The sequence below is a fragment of the Pongo pygmaeus genome, chromosome 10 (assembly GCF_028885625.2).
Source record: "Pongo pygmaeus isolate AG05252 chromosome 10, NHGRI_mPonPyg2-v2.0_pri, whole genome shotgun sequence".
Taxonomy (NCBI): Eukaryota; Metazoa; Chordata; class Mammalia; order Primates; family Hominidae; genus Pongo; species Pongo pygmaeus.
Genome location: NC_072383.2, coordinates 40,906,433 through 40,924,835, shown reverse-complemented (window position 1 = coordinate 40,924,835; position 18,403 = coordinate 40,906,433). Strand labels below are relative to the sequence as shown.

The following is an 18,403-nucleotide window of genomic DNA, read 5'->3' as shown; positions in this document are numbered from 1 at the left end:
CAGTCATTATCCACTACTGACACTTGACAATACTGTAGTTAGTGCTTTTGAAAATGAAAACATTCATATTACCAATTTGTAATTTAGTATGGAACTGTTCTTGAGACATACAGAAGAAGTGAAGTATTAGATTTTGTGTAAATCAGTCATTAATTAACGTTTTACGAGATCCATTTTTCTTCTGAACAGAACTGTGTACTTACACCTTGCTCATTTATTTCTAAACTTGAGACTGCTTCATTACCAACTGTTCTCATAAAAAAGATGGCACAATGGCGACACGGTTCTTGGACCCCAGTAAGTGAATTTCTTTAATAGATACAGTGTTTCTATTATGGCGGATTTTATACATCAACAAAATGGTTGCTAGAGATTTCACAAATTAACGTATACATTTATTCTCAGCTATTTTGATGGTATCAAAGAAGTATAGGGTTTAGAATTAGGAATTAATGGCTAAGTCCTTTGCCTTTCAAGAGCTCTGTGTCTCTGGACAAGAAATTGAAGTTTTCTGAGTCTATTTTCTTTTCTTTTTTTTTTTTTGCTTCAAGTATTTATTTATTTATTTATTTTTAAATTTATTATTATACTTCAAGTTTTAGAGTACATGTGCACGGCGTGCAGGTTTGTTACATATGTATACATGTGCCATGCTGGTATGCTGAACCAATTAACTTGTCATTTAGCATTAGGTATATCTCCTAATGCTATCCCTCCCCACTCCCCCCACCCCACAACAGTCCCCAGAGTGTGATGTTCCCCTTCCTGTGTCCATGTGTTCTCATTGTTCAATTCCCACCTATGAGTGAGAACATGTGGTGTTTGGTTTTTTGTCCTTGCGATAGTTTGCTGAGAATGATGGTTTCCAGCTTCATCCATGTCCCTACAAACGATATGAACTCATCATTTTTTATGGCTGCATAGTATTCCATGGTGTATATGTGCCACATTTTCTTAATCCAGTCTATCGCTGTTGGACATTTAGGTTGGTTCCAAGTCTTTGCTATTGTGAATAGTGCTGTTATAAACATACGTGTGCATGTGTCTTTATAGCAGCATGATTTATAATCCTTTGGGTGTATACCCAGAAATGGGATGGCTGGGTCAAATGGAATTTCTAGTTCTAGATCCCTGAGGAATCGCCACACTGACTTCCACAAGGGTTGAACTAGTTTACAGTCCCACCAACAGTGTAAAAGTGTTCCTATTTCTCCACATCCTCTCCAGCACCTGTTGTTTCCTGACTTTTTAATGATTGCCTTTCTAACTGGTGTGAGATGGTATCTCATTGTGGTTTTGATTTGCCTTTCTCTGATGGCCAGTAATGATGAGCATTTTTTCATGTGTCTGTTGGCTGCATAAATGTCTTCTTTGGAGAAGTGTCTGTTCATATCCTTCGCCCACTTTTTGATGGGGTTGTTTGTTTTTTTCTTGTAAATTTGTTTGAGTTCATTGTAGATTCTGGATATTAGCCCTTTGTCAGATGAGTAGGTTGCAAAAATTTTCTCCCATTCTGTAGGTTGCCTGTTCACTCTGATGGTAGTTTCTTTTGCTGTGCAGAAGCTCTTTAGTTTAATTAGATCCCATTTGTCAATTTTGGCTTTTGTTGCCATTGTTTTTGGTGTTTTAGACATGAAGTCCTTGCCCATGCCTATGTCCTGAATGGTATTGCCTAGGTTTTCTTCTAGGGTTTTTATGGTTTTAGGTCTAACGTTTAAGACTTTAATCCATCTTGAATTAATTTTTGTATAAGGTGTAAGGAAGGGATCCAGTTTCAGCTTTCTACATATGACTAGCCAGTTTTCCCAGCACCATTTAGTACATAGGGAATCCTTTCCCCATTTCCTGTTTTTCTCAGGTTTGTCGAAGATCAGATGGTTGTAGATATGCGGCATTATTTCTGAGGCTCTGTACTGTTCCATTGATCTATGTCTTTGTTTTGGTACCAGTACCATGCTGTTTTGGTTACTGTAGCCTTGTAGTATAGTTTGAAGTCAGGTAGTGTGATGCCTCCAGCTTTGTTCTTTTGGCTTAGGATTGACTTGGCAATGCGGGCTCTTTTTTGGTTCCATATGAACTTTAAAGTAGTTTTTTCCAATTCTGTGAAGAAAGTCATTGGTAACTTGATGGGGATGGCATTGAATCTATAAATGACCTTGGGCAGTATGGCCATTTTCACGATATTGATTCTTCCTACCCCTGAACATGGAATGTTCTTCCGTTTGTTTGTACCCTCTTTTATTTCCTTGAGCAGTGGTTTGTAGTTCTCCTTGAAGAGGTCCTTAACGTCCCTTGTAAGTTGGATTCCTAGGTATTTGATTCTCTTTGAAGCAATTGTGAATGGGAGTTCACTCATGATTTGGCTCTCTGTTTTTCTGTTATTGGTGTATAAGAATGCTTTTGATTTTTGTAATTGATTTTGTATCCTGACACTTTGCTGAAGTTGCTTATCAGCTTGAGGAGATTTTCGGCTGAGACAATGGGGTTTTCTAGATATACAATCATGTCATCTGCAAACAGGGACAATTTGATTTCCTCTTTTCCTAATTGAATACCCTTTATTTCCTTCTCCTGCCTGATTGCCCTAGCCAGAACTTCCAACACTATGTTGAATAGGAGTGGTGAGGGAGGGCATCCCTGTCTTGTGCCCGTTTTCAAAGGGAATGCTTCCAGTTTTTGCCCATTCAGTATGATATTGGCTGTGGGTTTGTCATAGATAGCTCTTATTATTTTGAGATACGTCCCATCAATACCTAATTGATTGAGAGTTTTTAGCATGAAGGGTTGTTGAATTTTGTCAAAGGCCTTTTCTGCATCTATTGAGATAATCATGTGGTTTTTGTCTTTGGTTCTGTTTGTATGCTGGATTACGTTTATTGATTTTCATATGTTGAATCAGCCTTGCATCCCAGGGATGAAGCCCACTTGATCATGATGGATAAGCTTTTTGATATGCTGCTGGATTCGGTTTGCCAGTATTTTATTGAGGATTTTTTCATCAATGTTCATCAAGGATATTGGTCTAAAATTCTCTTTTTTGGTTGTGTCTCTGCCAGGCTTTGGTATCAGGATGATGCTGGCCTCATAAAATGAGTTAGGGAGGATTCCCTCTTTTTCTATTGATTGGAATAGTTTCAGAAGGAATGGTACCAGCTCCTTTTTGTACCTCTGGTAGAATTCGGCTGTGAATCCATCTGGTCCTGGAATTTTTTTGGTTGGTAAGCTATTGATTATTGCTTCAATTTCACAGCATGTTATTGGTCTATTCAGAATTCAACTTCTTCCTGGTTTAGTCTTGGGAGGATGTATGTGTCGAGGAATTTATCCATTTCTTCTAGATTTTCTAGTTTATTTGCATAGAGGTGTTTATAGTATTCTGTGACGGTAGTTTGTATTTCTGTGGGATCGGTGGTGATATCCCCTTCATCATTTTTTACTGCATCTATTTGATTCTTCTCTCTTTTCTTCTTTAGTAGTCTTGCTAGCAGTCTATCAATTTTGTTGATCGTTTCAAAAAACCAGCTCCTGGATTCATCAGTCTTTTGAAGGGTTTTTTGTGTCTCTATTTCCTTCAGTTCTGCTCTGATCTTAGTTATTTCTTGTCTCCTGCTAGCTTTTGAATGTGTTTGCTCTTGCTTTTCTAGCTCTTTTAATTGCGATGTTAGGGTGTCAATTTTAGATCTTTCCTGTTTTCTCTTGTGGGCATTTAGTGCTATAAATTTCCCTCTACACACTGCTTTGAATGTGTCCCAGAGATTCTGGTATGTTGTGTCTTTGTTCTCGTTGGTTTGAAAGAACATCTTTATTTCTGCCCTCATTTTGTTATGTACCCAGTAGTCATTCAGGAGCAGGTTGTTCAGTTTTCATGTAGTTGAGCGGTTTTCAGTGAGTTTCTTAATCCTGAGTTCTAGTTTGATTGCACTGTGGTCTGAGAGACAGTTTGTTATAATTTCTGTTCTTTTACATTTGCTGAGGAGTGCTTTACTTCCAACTATGTGGTCAATTTTGGAGTAGGTGTGGTGTGGTGCTGAAAAGAATGTATATTCTGTTGATTTGGGGTGGAGAGTTCTGTAAATGTCTATTAGGTCCGCTTGGTGCAGGGCTGAGTTCAATTCCTGGGTATCCTTGTTAACTTTCTGTCTCATTCATCTGTCTAATGTTGACAGTGGGGTGTTAAAGTCTCTCATTATTATTGAGTGGGAGTCTACGTCTCTTTGTAGGTCATGTAGGTCACTGAGGACTTGCTTTATGAATCTGGGTGCTCCTGTATTGGGTGCATATATATTTAGGATAGTTAGCTCTTCTTGTTGAATTGATCCCTTTACCATTATGTAATGGCCTTCTTTGTCTCTTTTGATCTTTGTTGGTTTAAAGTCTGTTTTATCAGAGACTAGGATTGCAACCCCTGCCTTTTTTTGTTTTCCATTTGCTTGGTAGATCTTCCTCTATCCCTTTATTTTGAGCCTATGTGTGTCTCTGCACGTGAGATGGGTTTCCTGAATACAGCACACTGATGGGTCTTGCCTCTTTATCCAGTGTGCCAGTCTGTGTCTTTTAATTGGAGCATTTAGCCCATTTACATTTAAAGTTAATATTGTTATGTGTGAATTTGATCCTGTCATTATGATGTTAGCTGGTTATTTTGCTCGAGAGTTGATGCAGTTTCTTCCTAGCCTTGATGGGCTTTACAATTTGGCATGTTTTTGCAGTGGCTGGTACCGGTTGTTCCTTTCCATATTTAGTGCTTCCTTCAGGAGCTCTTTTAGGGCAGGCCTGGTGGTGACAAAATCTCTCAGCATTTGCTTATCTGTAAAGTATTTTATTTCTCCTTCACCTATGAAGCTTAGTTTGGCTGGATATGAGATTCTGGGTTGAAAATTCTTTTCTTTAAGAATGTTGAATATTGGTCCCCACTCTCTTCTGTCTTCTAGAGTTTTTGCAGAGAGATCCGCTGTTAGTCTGATGGGCTTCCCTTTGTGGGTAACCCGACCTTTCTCTCTGGCTGCCCTTAACATTTTTTCCTTCATTTCTACTTTGGTAATCTGACAATTATGTGTCTTGGAGTTGCTCTTCTTGAGGAGTATCTTTGTGGTGTTCTCTGTATTTCTTGAATTTGAATGTTGGCCTGCCTTGCTAGATTGGGGAAGTTCTCCTGGATAATATCCTGCAGAGTGTTTTCCAACTTGGTTCCATTCTCCCCGTCACTTTCAGGTACACCAGTCAGACGTAGATTTGGTCTTTTCACATAGTCCCATATTTCTTGGAGGCTTTGTTCGTTTCTTTTTATTCTTTTTTTCTCTAAACTTCTCTTCTCACTTCATTTCATTCATTTCGTCTTCCATCACTGATACCCTTTCTTCCAGTTGATCGCATCAGCTACTGAGGGTTCTGCAGTTGTCATGTAGCTCTCGTGCCTTGGTTTTCAGCTCCATCAGGTCCTTTAAGGACTTCTCTGCATTAGTTATTCCAATTATCCATTCGTCTAATTTTTTTTCAAAGCTTTTAACTTCTTTGCCATTGGTTCGAATTTCCTCCTGTAGCTCGGAGTAGATTGATCATCTGAAGCCACCTTCTCTCAACTCGTCACAGTCATTTCTCCGTCCAGCTTTGTTCCATTACTGGTGAGGAACTGAGTTCCTTTGGAGGAGGAGAGGCGTTCTGATGTTTAGAGTTTCCAGTTTTTCTGCTCTGTTTTTTTCCCATCTTTGTGGTTTTATCTATCTTTGGTCTTTGATGATGGTGAAGTACAGATGGGTTTTTGGTGTGGATGTCCTTTCTGTTTGTTTTCCTTCTAACAGACAGGACCCTCAGCTACAGGTCTGCTGGAGTTTGCTAGAGGTCCCCTCCAGACCCTGTTTGCCTGGGTATCAGCAGCAGTGGCTGCAGAACAGTGGATATTGGTGAACCACAGATGCTGCTGCCTGATCATCCTCTGGAAGTTTTGTCTCAAGAGGCATACCTGGCTATGTGAGGTGTCAGTCCACCCCCTACTGGGGGGTGCCTCCCAGTTAGGCTACTTGGGGGTCAGGGACCCACTTGTGGAGGCAGTCTGCCGGTTCTCAGATCTCAAGCTGCGTGCTGGGAGAACCACTACTCTCTTCAACGTTGTCAGAGAGGGACATTTAAGTCTGCAGAGGTTACTGCTGTCTTTTTGTTTGTCTGTGCCCTGCCTCCAGAGGTGGAGCCTACAGAGGCAGGCAGGCTTCCTTGAGCTGTGGTGGGCTCCACCCAGTTCAAGCTTCCCGGCTGGCTGCTTTGTTTACCTAATCAAACAAATAACTGGCAATGGCGGGTGCCCCTCCCCCAGCCTTGCTGCCGCCTTGCAGTTTGATCTTGGACTGCTGTGTTAGCAATGAGCGAGACTCCGTGGGCATAGGACCCTTCGAGCCAGGTGTGGGATATAATCTCCTGGTGTGCTGTTTTTTAAGCCAGTTGGAAAAGCGCAGTATTAGGGTGGGAGTGACCTGATTTTCCAGGTGCTGTCTGTCACCACTTTCTTTGACTAGGAAAGGGAATTCCTTGACCCCTTGTGCTTCTCAGGTGAGGCGATGCCTCACCCTGCTTCGGCTTGTGCACGGTGCGCTGCACTCACTGTCCTGCACCTACTGTCTGGCACTCCCCAGTGAGATGAACCCGGTACCTCAGTTGGAAATGCAGCAATCACCCATCTTCTGTGTCGCTCATGCTGGGAGCTGTAGATCGGAGCTGTTCCTATTTGGCCATCTTGGCTCCTCCTCCAAGTCTATTTTCTAATCTTCAAAATGGGAATACTAATAATACTTATATCACAGGTTGTTATGAGAAGCAGATTTAGTATTAGGCTTTATCGGCTTTTATTTAAACTACAAGCATTTTCATGTTGTTTTTCTGTACTGAAAGCTTTAATGTGTGTGGAGTATACATTGCTAAAATCTTGTAGAATATGTATTTTTAAGCTTCACATATTCTCTGAATATTTTAATTATGGAATTATATCTATCTGTTACTTAGATAGTAGTAGATATTATATATCAAAATTATTTTTATTGATATCATAAGATTCTCTTACCTAAAATATTTTCAGTATCTTTAATTTTAGCAAATAATTAAGCATTATTTTAAATCATTATATTTATGTATTATTGAAATTACTATACATTATTTGTGAAATTTATGATCTAAACTGATTGGAATATTCACTACCCCATCTTTATTTGACTCAGAAGTGATGTCAGGTAATATTATCTATAATAATTTAAAATTTCTCAAGAAACTGGAAGTTTTAGAAATGTGAGTAACAGCTATGTAAAAGGGGCATGGGTGAGGTACTACTCTGTAATGCCTGGATACAATTTGATTTCTTAAAAAGTGCTCCGTATCTTGTGGAAGAGGTACTCAAGCCCGCTATGTAAGCTGTCGTGATGCTCTTGATAGAATAGCAGATGAATCATACTGTGCCCACTTACCCCGACCTCCTGAAATATGGGACTGTTTTACCCCTTGTGGAGAGTGGCAAGCAGGGGATTGGTCACCCGTAAGTATTCTTATGAGAAAAAAAGAAAATGAAAAATTTAAATATATTTGATATTAAATATAAATTAATGTTGTATATTACCACTGGCTAAATTTTTGATCAGTGTTCAGCTTCCTGTGGCCATGGAAAAACAACTCGACAAGTTTTATGCATGAACTACCATCAGCCAATTGATGAGAATGACTGTGATCCTGAAATTCGCCCTTTGATGGAACAGGAATGTAGCCTGGCAGCCTGCCCTCCTGCACACAGCCACTTTCCTAATTCCCCTGTGCAGCCAAGCTATTATCTAAGCACGAATTTGCCACTAACTCACACACTTGAAGATAATGAAAATCAGGTGGTCCATCCATCAGTCAGAGGAAACCAGTGGAGAACCGGACCATGGGGATCAGTAAGCCATCTTTATTGAGTTATATTAATTCTGTAATTTTGTTATATTACATCCTTTTAACAGGTATGTATATGATGCCATCAGTACTTTAAATGCTAAATTTATTTCAAGATCAATAGTTTAAATATTAAAAGGATTAAGTGTCTTTGATGCTCATTACAAATGCTAGAGTTCTGATTAGATTTCATTGTAATAAAAACAAAAGAAAACACTTTAAGGGGTAAGACTATAAATGTTTATGAATAAACCTAAATCCCAAAATTATTATGATAGCAATACAATAAGCTGGTAAAAAATCATGACAAACTACAAATGGTATAGTTGTAGTTCGTATTTTACATAACATTAATAATACAAAATAAAGAAAAACACCAGTGTAAAGTTGAGTAATTTAATACTGTCTTTTATTCCTTTCTAGTGAGGCCTCAAAACTTTAATTTCTTTTTACTTAACACTTACGACAGAAGTGAAAATTGTTTCCTAATGCAAACTTGAAAGTCCCACCTTTTCATCAACAAATTCTAATGAAGCTCCCAGTAAAACTCAAGTGTTTTGACAGGTTTTCTCAATTCAAATTGTGATTCCAATGAAGGAGATTCTAATGTAGGGTTTGATTTTGATTGAGTCAATGCTGATTTTTTTTTTTTTTACCGTGTAAATTCATGATGTGGAATCCGCAGTTTGTGCATATTTTGTGTTTTATTCTTGTCAGTGCTCTAGCAGTTGTTCTGGAGGTCTTCAGCGTAGGGCTGTGGTCTGCCAGGATGAAAATGGACAAAGTGCTAGTTACTGCGATGCAGCCTCCAAGCCTCCAGAGTTACAGCACTGTGGTCCAGGGCCTTGTCCACAGTGGAACTACGGAAATTGGGGAGAAGTAAGTCTTAATATTTTCTAAACTTGTGAGATTATTACATCTCTGAAGAATGAAAGTAAAAAGCATCTTATACTGTTCGATAATCTGATTTCACTATACTATGTAGAAAAAGATTTTTTGGTTTTTTTGTTTTTGGAGACAGGGTCTCACTCTGTTGCCTAGGCTGGAGTGCAGTGTGATCTCAACTCACTGCAACCTCCACCTCTCGGGCTCAAGCAATCTTCCCACCTCAGCCTCCCGAGTAGCTGAGGCTACAGGTGTGTGCCACCATGCCTGGCTATTTTTTTTATTTTTAATAGAGATGGGAATTTCACCATGTTGACCAGGCTGGTCTCGAACTCCTGGCCTCAAGTGATTCTCCCGACTACATTTTTTTTTTAATTGAGTGATTAAACCATGTTCTTTTAATAGATGTTCTGTCATGGTTTAGGTCACTCATTCATGATTTAAAAAATGCATATTCTAGATTTTTCAACAGACTCTAATATGTTTGGCAATGTGTCTTTGAATTACTAGTATCTTTCTAAAATTGGTTTATTCTCTTAATTTCTTAGAAAATTAGGTTGATATAAAAATAGAAAACTCGAATAAAATATAAAGCATGTTTAATCCTATTACTAAGTTATGCATTTGGCAAATCTATTTCTTTAAGCCAGATAGTTGTCAGTTATTGAGCACTTGCTTCGTGCACTGGCACTCTCTAGGCACTGGAAATGAAAAAATAATTTTTTAAAGTCACTTTTAATACTAACCTCCTTCATAATGTGGAATGGTAATAAATAAGAAGCAAAGATTTCTATTAGCTTTGGATAAATAAAATGAATGACCTAATTAGTCAAATGTTTTCGCTTAATGATTTTTAGCACATAATTTCTGTTCATGGGGAGTTTGAAACCATGTTTTTAAAGTACACCCAGACCAGGTGTTAATACATATCAAGCACATTTTTAAGATACACTTTTACTGTTTTCCAAAACTAAAGTAACTTCTATTTCTGAGTTTACATGCACTTATTTTGAAAATTCAAATTATATGTCCAAATAGAGATACAAACTTTTAGCAAAAAAGTTTGTATCTATATATATGGTATATTTCCTGCCAGGCTTTTGTTCTACATGAGTTTTAGAAATTGGTTCACATTATACAGCTGTTTTGTTATTTGCTGTTTTTATATTATATATACTGAACATTTCATGTTTATAAAATTAGACGTACCTTATTATTAATAGCTTTCATGGTTACTTAGTAACCTGTTGATTGGATATTGTACATTATGTAATTAATGCTCATTACTTAGATAAATACATTTTGATTCTGGCTTAACCTGCCAACATTATCTTATAGGTCCTGGATGTCTTATTGAAATATATTACGATACTAATCCTCAAAATCTGGTCAACTTTTAAAGTCGTGGAATTGAAACTTTTATTTTTTTGTCTAGGGAGAAATGTTGATAATTATGTGGTAAGATTACTAGAGTAAACTAATTATGTTAAAATTACTAGAGTAAACATAATTACTAATTATGTTTAAATATTGAATGAAGCAATACATTATTCTCTTTAAAACCACAGTTTTGAATTTTCCTATTCTTGTTTTTAGTGTTCACAAACATGTGGAGGAGGAATAAAATCAAGACTTGTAATATGTCAATTTCCCAATGGCCAAATATTAGAAGATCACAACTGTGAAATCGTAAACAAGCCACCTAGTGTAATACAGTGTCATATGCATGCTTGCCCTGCTGATGTGTCATGGCATCAGGAACCATGGACATCGGTATGATAGCACTCTTGTTTGTTAACATGTCATACTTTAAAGTTTGAGTGTGAGTGAGGGAGAGTTCATTGTTTTTCTTTTCTTTGACTTATTTTACATTCAGGGGTACATGTGCAAGATGTGCAGGTTTGCTACATAGGTAAATGTGTGCCATGGTGGTTCGCTGCACAGATTATCCCATCACCTAGCTATCAAGCATGGCATCCATTAGCTAGCTATTCTTTCTGATGCTCTCCCTGCCCCCTACACTCCTCCCCCAACAGGCCCCTGTGTGTTGTTCCGCACCACGTGGCCATGTGTTCTCATCATTCAGCTTCCACTTATAAGTGAGAACATGGAGTGTTTGGCTTTCTGTTCCTGTATTAGTTTGCTGAGGATAATGGCATCCAATTCTATCCATGTCCCTGCAAAGGACATGATATCATTCCTTGTTATGGCTGCATAGTATTCTGTGCTATGTATGGTATCATAATATTCTTATTCTTTTTTGTTTTGTTTTGTTTTGTCTCTTTTGCTTTAATTTATTCTCTTTATAAATTGTGGAATGCATACACTTTGTCTTCTCCAATTTCTTTTTAAAGTATATCATTGGCCCTCTTGGTTTGTGTTTTGAAATTTGATAGTTTGGAAGAGGAATCTGTTTAATTTCAAGTAGTGTAACATATATAATAGTTTTTTTATATATTTATTTTGTAATATGTGAACTTTGAACCATACTACTGTTCTAATGGAAATATTTTTCTCCATTTTATGTTTGGCTTGCTGTCAATTAATCAGGACCATTATATTATTTACGTTCATATATAATGTTGATGTTGTGCTTGTAAAAATGGCAAATTAAGGCTGTGTCTTGTTTAGGCATATAATTATGTGTGGCTTTCATCTGTTGATATCTATAACTGCTCCAAAAACCAAATAGTATTCTTTAAAACTTGTTTTTTGTCATTATCCAACTTATTATTTTGTTTGGAAATGTGAAAATATTATGTTTAAAAAAGTAGAGAAATTTACTTCCATAACATAACTTGTTTACAGTTTTTTACATATGTCATGCAAAAGTTTAATTTATATAATAATTGATATGATTATGCATTTCTCCCACTTTGTGGAGTTAGTGGTTTGGGAATATTTTAATTTTCTGGGTTTTTATTGGAGCCATAGACAAAACTCATAAACTTTGTTCATGAATGATTATTTAGTAGCCTTCAAATATCTTTTTTTGAGGAGTAATTAATATATAAGTATATTGAAATAGGCATTTTGATTACCATTGATATTTTAAATCAAGAATGACCAAGTATATTTCCATTAAGTGAAAAACTGATTTGAGTTTATAATCTATTTGTAATTAAATTTATAAAGCTATGTGGTTCTTTATTTGAAAATTAGTTATAACTCCAGTTTTACAACCAACCCTTGATGCCTGCTCTGGTTTTGTTTTGCCCTACCCAAACATCTTTATAATAAGAAGTAAACCCAAGTTTCAAGTCATGTTATTTGAAGAATAGGTCAAGCTCTGGTTCAGGCTGAAATTCATCTTTATAGTCAAAGTGTGACTGATAATATTAAACAACAGAACATTTTAACTTTATAGGAGGATCTTAAAGTAAAATTGCTGCCTCAAAGGACCATCATCTTGTGGGAACTAATGAAAAACATATTTTGCCATGGAAAGCACTCACATATGTATTTAATAAATGTCATTACTGACCATCTACTATATCCTAGGCACTGTGATCCAGAGACAATTGAAACATATTTCTTATCCCTATGGAGTCTACAGTTTACTTGGGGAGATTTGAAATACTATAAGAACTCACTATAAAAAGATATTTTTTATTAGCTATCTTGGATTGGAAATCCACTTTCTGCTTACTATGTCTCTGTTGCATCTTCTTTCATTTTATTGGTTTTAGTTTGCAAGCCTAGTTCTTAAGAAGACTATGGATTACTTTCTTGGAATTTTTTCCCAATTAGGAAAGCAGAATCCTAACCGCTAATGAGATTTAATTGTAATGGCATTTGTTTCTGAGCATAGACCTTTTATTTTCTCTACCCATTCATGACTTCAATTCACCAAGCATTAAACATTTACTTAGGTCTCATGCTTTATAATAGATATTGAAGCAATTAAAATTAAGTGTTTGTGAGTCAGATTCTCTGTTTTAGAGGTCAGCAAACCATGGTCCATGTACCAAATCTGGCCTGTTGCCTATTTTTTTAAATAAGTTCTATTAGAACACAGTCATGCTCATTTGTTTATGTGTTATCTATGGCTGGTTTTGCACTACAGCAGTAGCATTGATTAGTTTCAATAGAAACTCTGTAACTCACAAAGCCTGAAATATTTACTCTCTGGCTTTTTCTGGGAAAAGTTTGCTGACCCCTGTTCTATTTAATAAATATTGTAATGCTTTTAAGTTTAACATAAAAAGGTACTTAGATTTATAGAATATTAAAATTACAAATAATTCATTCCAGGTCAGTTTTAGATGTTTTTGATCCTTAGATATTTTACATTTTAAGGTTTATCAACCTTCTCTACATATCCACTGTGATATTCATGCAATGTTTACGTAAATGTATCTAATACTATATTCCAATATATTTTTGTTATGCTATTTTTTGTATGTAAATTATATCACAAGTGAAAAATATGAATGTTCATTAAAGTCCTCTGTATAGATGACTTTTCAACCTCACAAAAACAAATGACCAAGAAAACAATAATCACAGATTGCCAAATAGTAAGACAGATGTGCAGAATTCTTTAGTGTTATTACATGTATATCCCAAAAGGAGTTCATTGAATAATTCACTCTTTGCACTATGAGGAAATGTAGTATTTTTATTTTTTTGAGAAGTTGAAGATATTGAAGTTTTAAAAATCACAACAAAGGTTTGTATAGAATTTTTACAGTCATATTTACTTTTTTATATGTATGAAGTACTTACATATTATTAGAGTGACTGGATTTCTTTTATTATATGAAACATATTTATTTGTTAAATTAGCCTTTTATATTAAATGGGTTTAGGGGATCTGAAGTTCTGTTGTCAATACCAAATATAACATTTTACCTCTTTCAGTGTTGGTGCATATTAGACAACCTTCAGAATACCTTATTAGCATATCAGATTAATATTCTTTCATGGATAACTTTAACTTCAACAGATCCTGTTGACTAAGTAGAAAATTAAGAGTGTGTATGCATGCATGTGTGTGTGTATGAGTGAGTGACATGAAATCTCAGAAACATTTTTCATTTTAAAGCAAATGAAACGTGAAATGTAAAATTATTTAAAATATTATTAGAAAACTTTAAGATACATTTAAATTTTCTTCATGTTGTAGAAAGTCTTGTGCTGTAATAAAAAAGGGAATAAATAAATCTTAACCTATGTTAATTTAATGGCTACATTTTTGGTGATTAATCAGCATGAAATGATTGTATTTTAACCCATTTATTAGTGGGTATTGTGGCTTTGTGCTTTATGTCATTCATATGTATGTTGTATTTTTACTCCTTGCACTTAAAATGTTCCGAGTCACTGAACAGATCTTATATTATTAATATAAGGAATGCCTCCTTTCTTTTGGTGGTATTTTTCTTAAATAACAAACTGTTAATTTCTCTTATTAAACATTTAATTGTTGAATAGTGTATGTTTTCATAATTGTATTTAGTTTATGTATAAGCTACTGTATTTTTTACATAATGTTCCTGTTAGAAACTAACACTGGTATTTAAAAGTATAAGACTTATTTGTTAGCAGTCAATTTTTAAATACTGTGAAATTTTTATAATTTTCTTTTTATATATTATAAACAATGAATACAAATTAATGATGTAAGCAAATTTATTTAATAAGTTAAAAATAGATATGCTTATGACCAAGGTAGTCTTTAAAAGGTGAGCAAAATTTTACTTTTCTCATTCATATATAGTAAGGGGCATTACGTGTAACACAATTCAACTAGCAAATGCTCTTTAAGTAAATTCATATTACTTAACTTATATTTTCTCACTAAGTTTCATTTTAGAAGTTATTTATTTTCTTGGAATGTTTTTATTCCTGACATAGAATGAAATCACATTTGGTAAACAAATAGTGTGTATTCAGTGTGCTTTGGGAATGATGACTATCCAACAGTAGTGAAGAGAATATATATATTTTTCTTTTTGCCTTAAAGATTGTTTTTCCTCACACAAAAAAAGAGAAAGTTTTTTGTTTTTTTTTGTTTGTTTGTTTTTTGTTTTGTAAATGAAAGCTTGCTGCTTGAACCCTAAATTCTGGTGCATTCACTTTGTGTTTCTTCTTAAAAAAAATGTCCTTCTGAAACATTGTGCAGAAAAAAATATATACTGTACTAAATCTATTATATGATATAACGGAATGCAACAAATAGAAGCACTGTCAGAAATGATCATGTAAGCTGGGCATAGTGGCTCATGCCTGTAATCCCAGCACTTTGGGAGGCTGAGGCGGCTGGATCACTTGAGGCCAGGAGTTCGAGACCAGCCTGGCCAACATGGTGAAACCCCCGTCTCTACTAAAAATACAAAAATTACCTGGGTGTGGTGGCATGCGCCTGTAATCCCAGCTACTCTGGAGGCTGAGGCAGAAGAATTGCTTGAACCTGGGAGGTGGAACTTGCAATGAGCCGAGATGGTGCCACTGCATTCCAGCCTGCGTGACAGAGCGCGACCCCATCTTAAAAAAAAAAAAAAAAAAAAGGAGGAGGAGGAGAAGAAGAAGAGGAAGAAGAAGAAATGAGCATGTAGTAGCAGCAAACACTGGTAAATCTGACATTTGTCCATTTGAAAAGAGCACTAAGGGTCTGAGCAAAGGGTGTTGGGCTCTGCCTCCCCCTGTAGCTCCCATTTAAGAGAAATGCACTCAGGAAGAAACTGCCTCTATTGCTCCTAAGGCCAGCAGGAGCCAGGCAATGTGTAGGCAAATAGTTTCAAGAAACTGCCACTTCTTTATGTTTACTTTGTAAAGTGGAGTGTTCAGTGAAAACATAGTAATTGTTTTCTTAAATTTGAAAAAGACACATAAGTATAGTAAACAGGTTAGAAATATATTTTAAAAATAAATTTTATAATACACTTCTCATGACAATTAAGTATTTAACTAGTATTTCTCCATTTATTATGTTTTGTACTGTATCTTTCTAAAGTACATTCATTGATTTTCCCCAAAAGTATGAGTATTTACTACATATTAGACATTGTACTGGTCACTAGAAATAAACCAGGCACTGGGGACAAGGTGTTTGCAGTTTAGTAATGAATGTAATTAATAAACAGGTGGTCAGAATGCAGGGTGAGATTACTAACACATTTCAGTAACAACCATGTGATTTATCATACTGAAGACCCATAATATTTGGGGCTTACTAGGTTGAGATAATCCAAGATTTAGTAATGAAGATTGTATTTAACAATAAAATAATTCGGCAATTGTTCCTTCTACAAAGCCTAAACTAGTAGGCTACTCTGTCATAACCTGGCAAGAGATAAGCAGTGTCCTAATTCCCTACCATAAAAGAATATTTTGCATAATTGCAGCATCTACCTTTTCTGCACATGTGGATTTCATATGTCACCAAAGAAGAGAATGTAGATGGATGTGTAGTTTTTCCTAGATATGATGTTCTGAAAATAACTTTGAAGACAAAATTGGGCCCTGCAGATTTGAAATGTATGGCCTGGGAAAAATTTAAGTGGATACTCTAATTAATGGTGAGATCATAAAAGAAGAGACTGTGTGTATGTGTGTGTGTGTGTGTTATAATGTTGAGTGAAGTTGGAATGTACAGTATAAAATAACCCTAAAAACTCTCAATATGAAATGGTTATAGGCCATATTTTTTTCTATATGTTTCCATGTTAAAGAAAGTGAAAGCGTTCATGTTTCCATGGCAGTTCTCCTATTTTTCAGGCATAATGCTTCAGGAATGTTTAAGAATCTCAAGAAATTGTTCTCAGTGTTCTACAATATCTATGTGCTATATATTGAGGCTGTTTATAGAAGATATATAAGCATTCTTAATATTAGTACATTTAGATATCCCAAATTTTTGTTATAGAACCTTTGTGTGTTACCTTCCAATAGTTTGAGAAAATCATACTTTAATTTCTACATTATCACATCCATCACTCAGACATTAATTTTTTATGTTTATTCCTTGTTAGGAATAAACATTTTTAAGTCATTTGATTTTTAATTTTTTGATCATATGTATCATTCTCAGTAGAACATTTTGAGAATGTGCCCTTATATATATGTATTATATAGTCATACATTGCACACATAAACTAACATATGATTATGTGATTTATAGAAGATATATAAGTGTAAATTTAAAAGGGTAAGTTGAATAATTAATGTTAAATATAATTTTTATTTTGTGAATGGTAACTTTTCTCTCACAGCTGTTCTAACCATTTAATTTTTTTAAAAGTAGTAGACTTTCGTTAGTTCTGAAAATTTTGTTTCAACACTGTGTGCTATAGCAGTTTTAAAATATGGTTTATTTCAATATGTGGTTTCAATAACTTCTTTAGCTGAAAAATCTACCTCACAAAATACCTCCAAATAACAAAGTTTGTCACTGAATGCTCCTGATATGTACCAGTAATTGACTTCAAATCCACTATAAATAATTATTGGAAAAAAATTGAAATTTGCTTCGCAAATTTCCATTTTCCAGGTCATTCAGTTCTTGAAGTACTACTAAAAGAAGCTATAGTTCAATATTTTAACAAGAAGCTTTAAAACTCAATGAAACTTTGAAATATTTGGAAGCCATTTAAACAGATTAGAAATTTTTGTTTCAACATTTTAGAAATATACAATTGGCATATTGTTTCTGAAATGTTTGCTTCAAAGTTTTAAAAATATGCACTTGGTGAGGCTGGGTGCAGTGGCTCATGCCTGTAATCCCAGCACTTTGGGAGGCCGAGGCAGGCAGATCACGAGGTTAGTAAGATCGAGACCATCCTGGCCAACATGGTGAAACCCTGTCTCTACTAAAAATACAAAAATTAGCTGGGCGTGGTGGCGCGTGCCTGTAATCCCAGCTACTCAGGAGGCTGAGGCAGGAGAATCGCTTGAACCTGGGAGGCGGAGGTTGCAGTGAGCCAAGATCGCGCCATTGCACTCCAGCCTGGTGACATAATGACACTCCGTCTCGAAAAAACAAATGCCCTGGGCAAAATCACCTAGCAGGAGAAACGTTTCCAAACATTTCAAAATGTTCTCTCCTGAGTAGAAGGAGTTTCCAAAAGTAGTTGCTTTCTCAACTACTGCTAAATGTTTTCTTCACCTTAAAGACTAGATATTAGGTATCACATTTTTCTCATAGAAAAAAATAAGCAAATTTGGAACAAGCCTCTTTTTGGTAATATAAAAATTGGTAATTCATCTTTATGAGCCCATTCATCATTATGATTTTAAACTTAACCAGCAAAAGTCTGTGTGCTTAAAACTAAAACATAAACCAACCACCACTAGCAGCAGCAGCAGTTGTAGTCGCAGTTCCTTCTGGCACTCCTCATCTCACCACAGAGGATTTTGAGTTTATACTTATGATAGAGTTCATATATCTTCCTCAGTGTGCATGTATGAACTGCAGTGAGTACACTGAAAGTGGATGACAGAGTGATGGTCTCCTTCTTCTGTCAGGAAATCTAATGAGTTATAAATGTTGTTTGTCAGACTGACATATAGCCCCATGTAGTAAATCTTGCTTATTTTCCTGGAGTGTTAGATAAAACAAATATGAGTATATGTCCTAAAAAGTAATGTTTTGGGCACTCCAGTGAATCACCCT

The 18,403-nt window shown here is 35.6% G+C and overlaps 1 protein-coding gene across 6 annotated transcripts in view; it reads left to right on the top strand.

Moving 5' to 3' along the window:
* ADAMTS20 (ADAM metallopeptidase with thrombospondin type 1 motif 20) overlaps positions 1–18,403 on the top strand; it is a 210,862-nt gene that overhangs the window by 124,340 nt on the left and 68,119 nt on the right. For 4 of the 6 annotated variants that reach the window (XM_063672644.1, XM_063672642.1, XM_063672645.1 and 1 more), the window contains 5 exons: positions 190–297; positions 7,349–7,513; positions 7,617–7,907; positions 8,620–8,781; positions 10,384–10,560. In XM_063672644.1, coding sequence (XP_063528714.1) covers positions 190–297; positions 7,349–7,513; positions 7,617–7,907; positions 8,620–8,781; positions 10,384–10,560 — 903 coding nt within the window. The remainder of the gene's footprint in view (positions 1–189; positions 298–7,348; positions 7,514–7,616; positions 7,908–8,619; positions 8,782–10,383; positions 10,561–18,403) is intronic. The other 2 variants (XM_063672643.1, XM_063672647.1) reach the window with 2 other exon arrangements.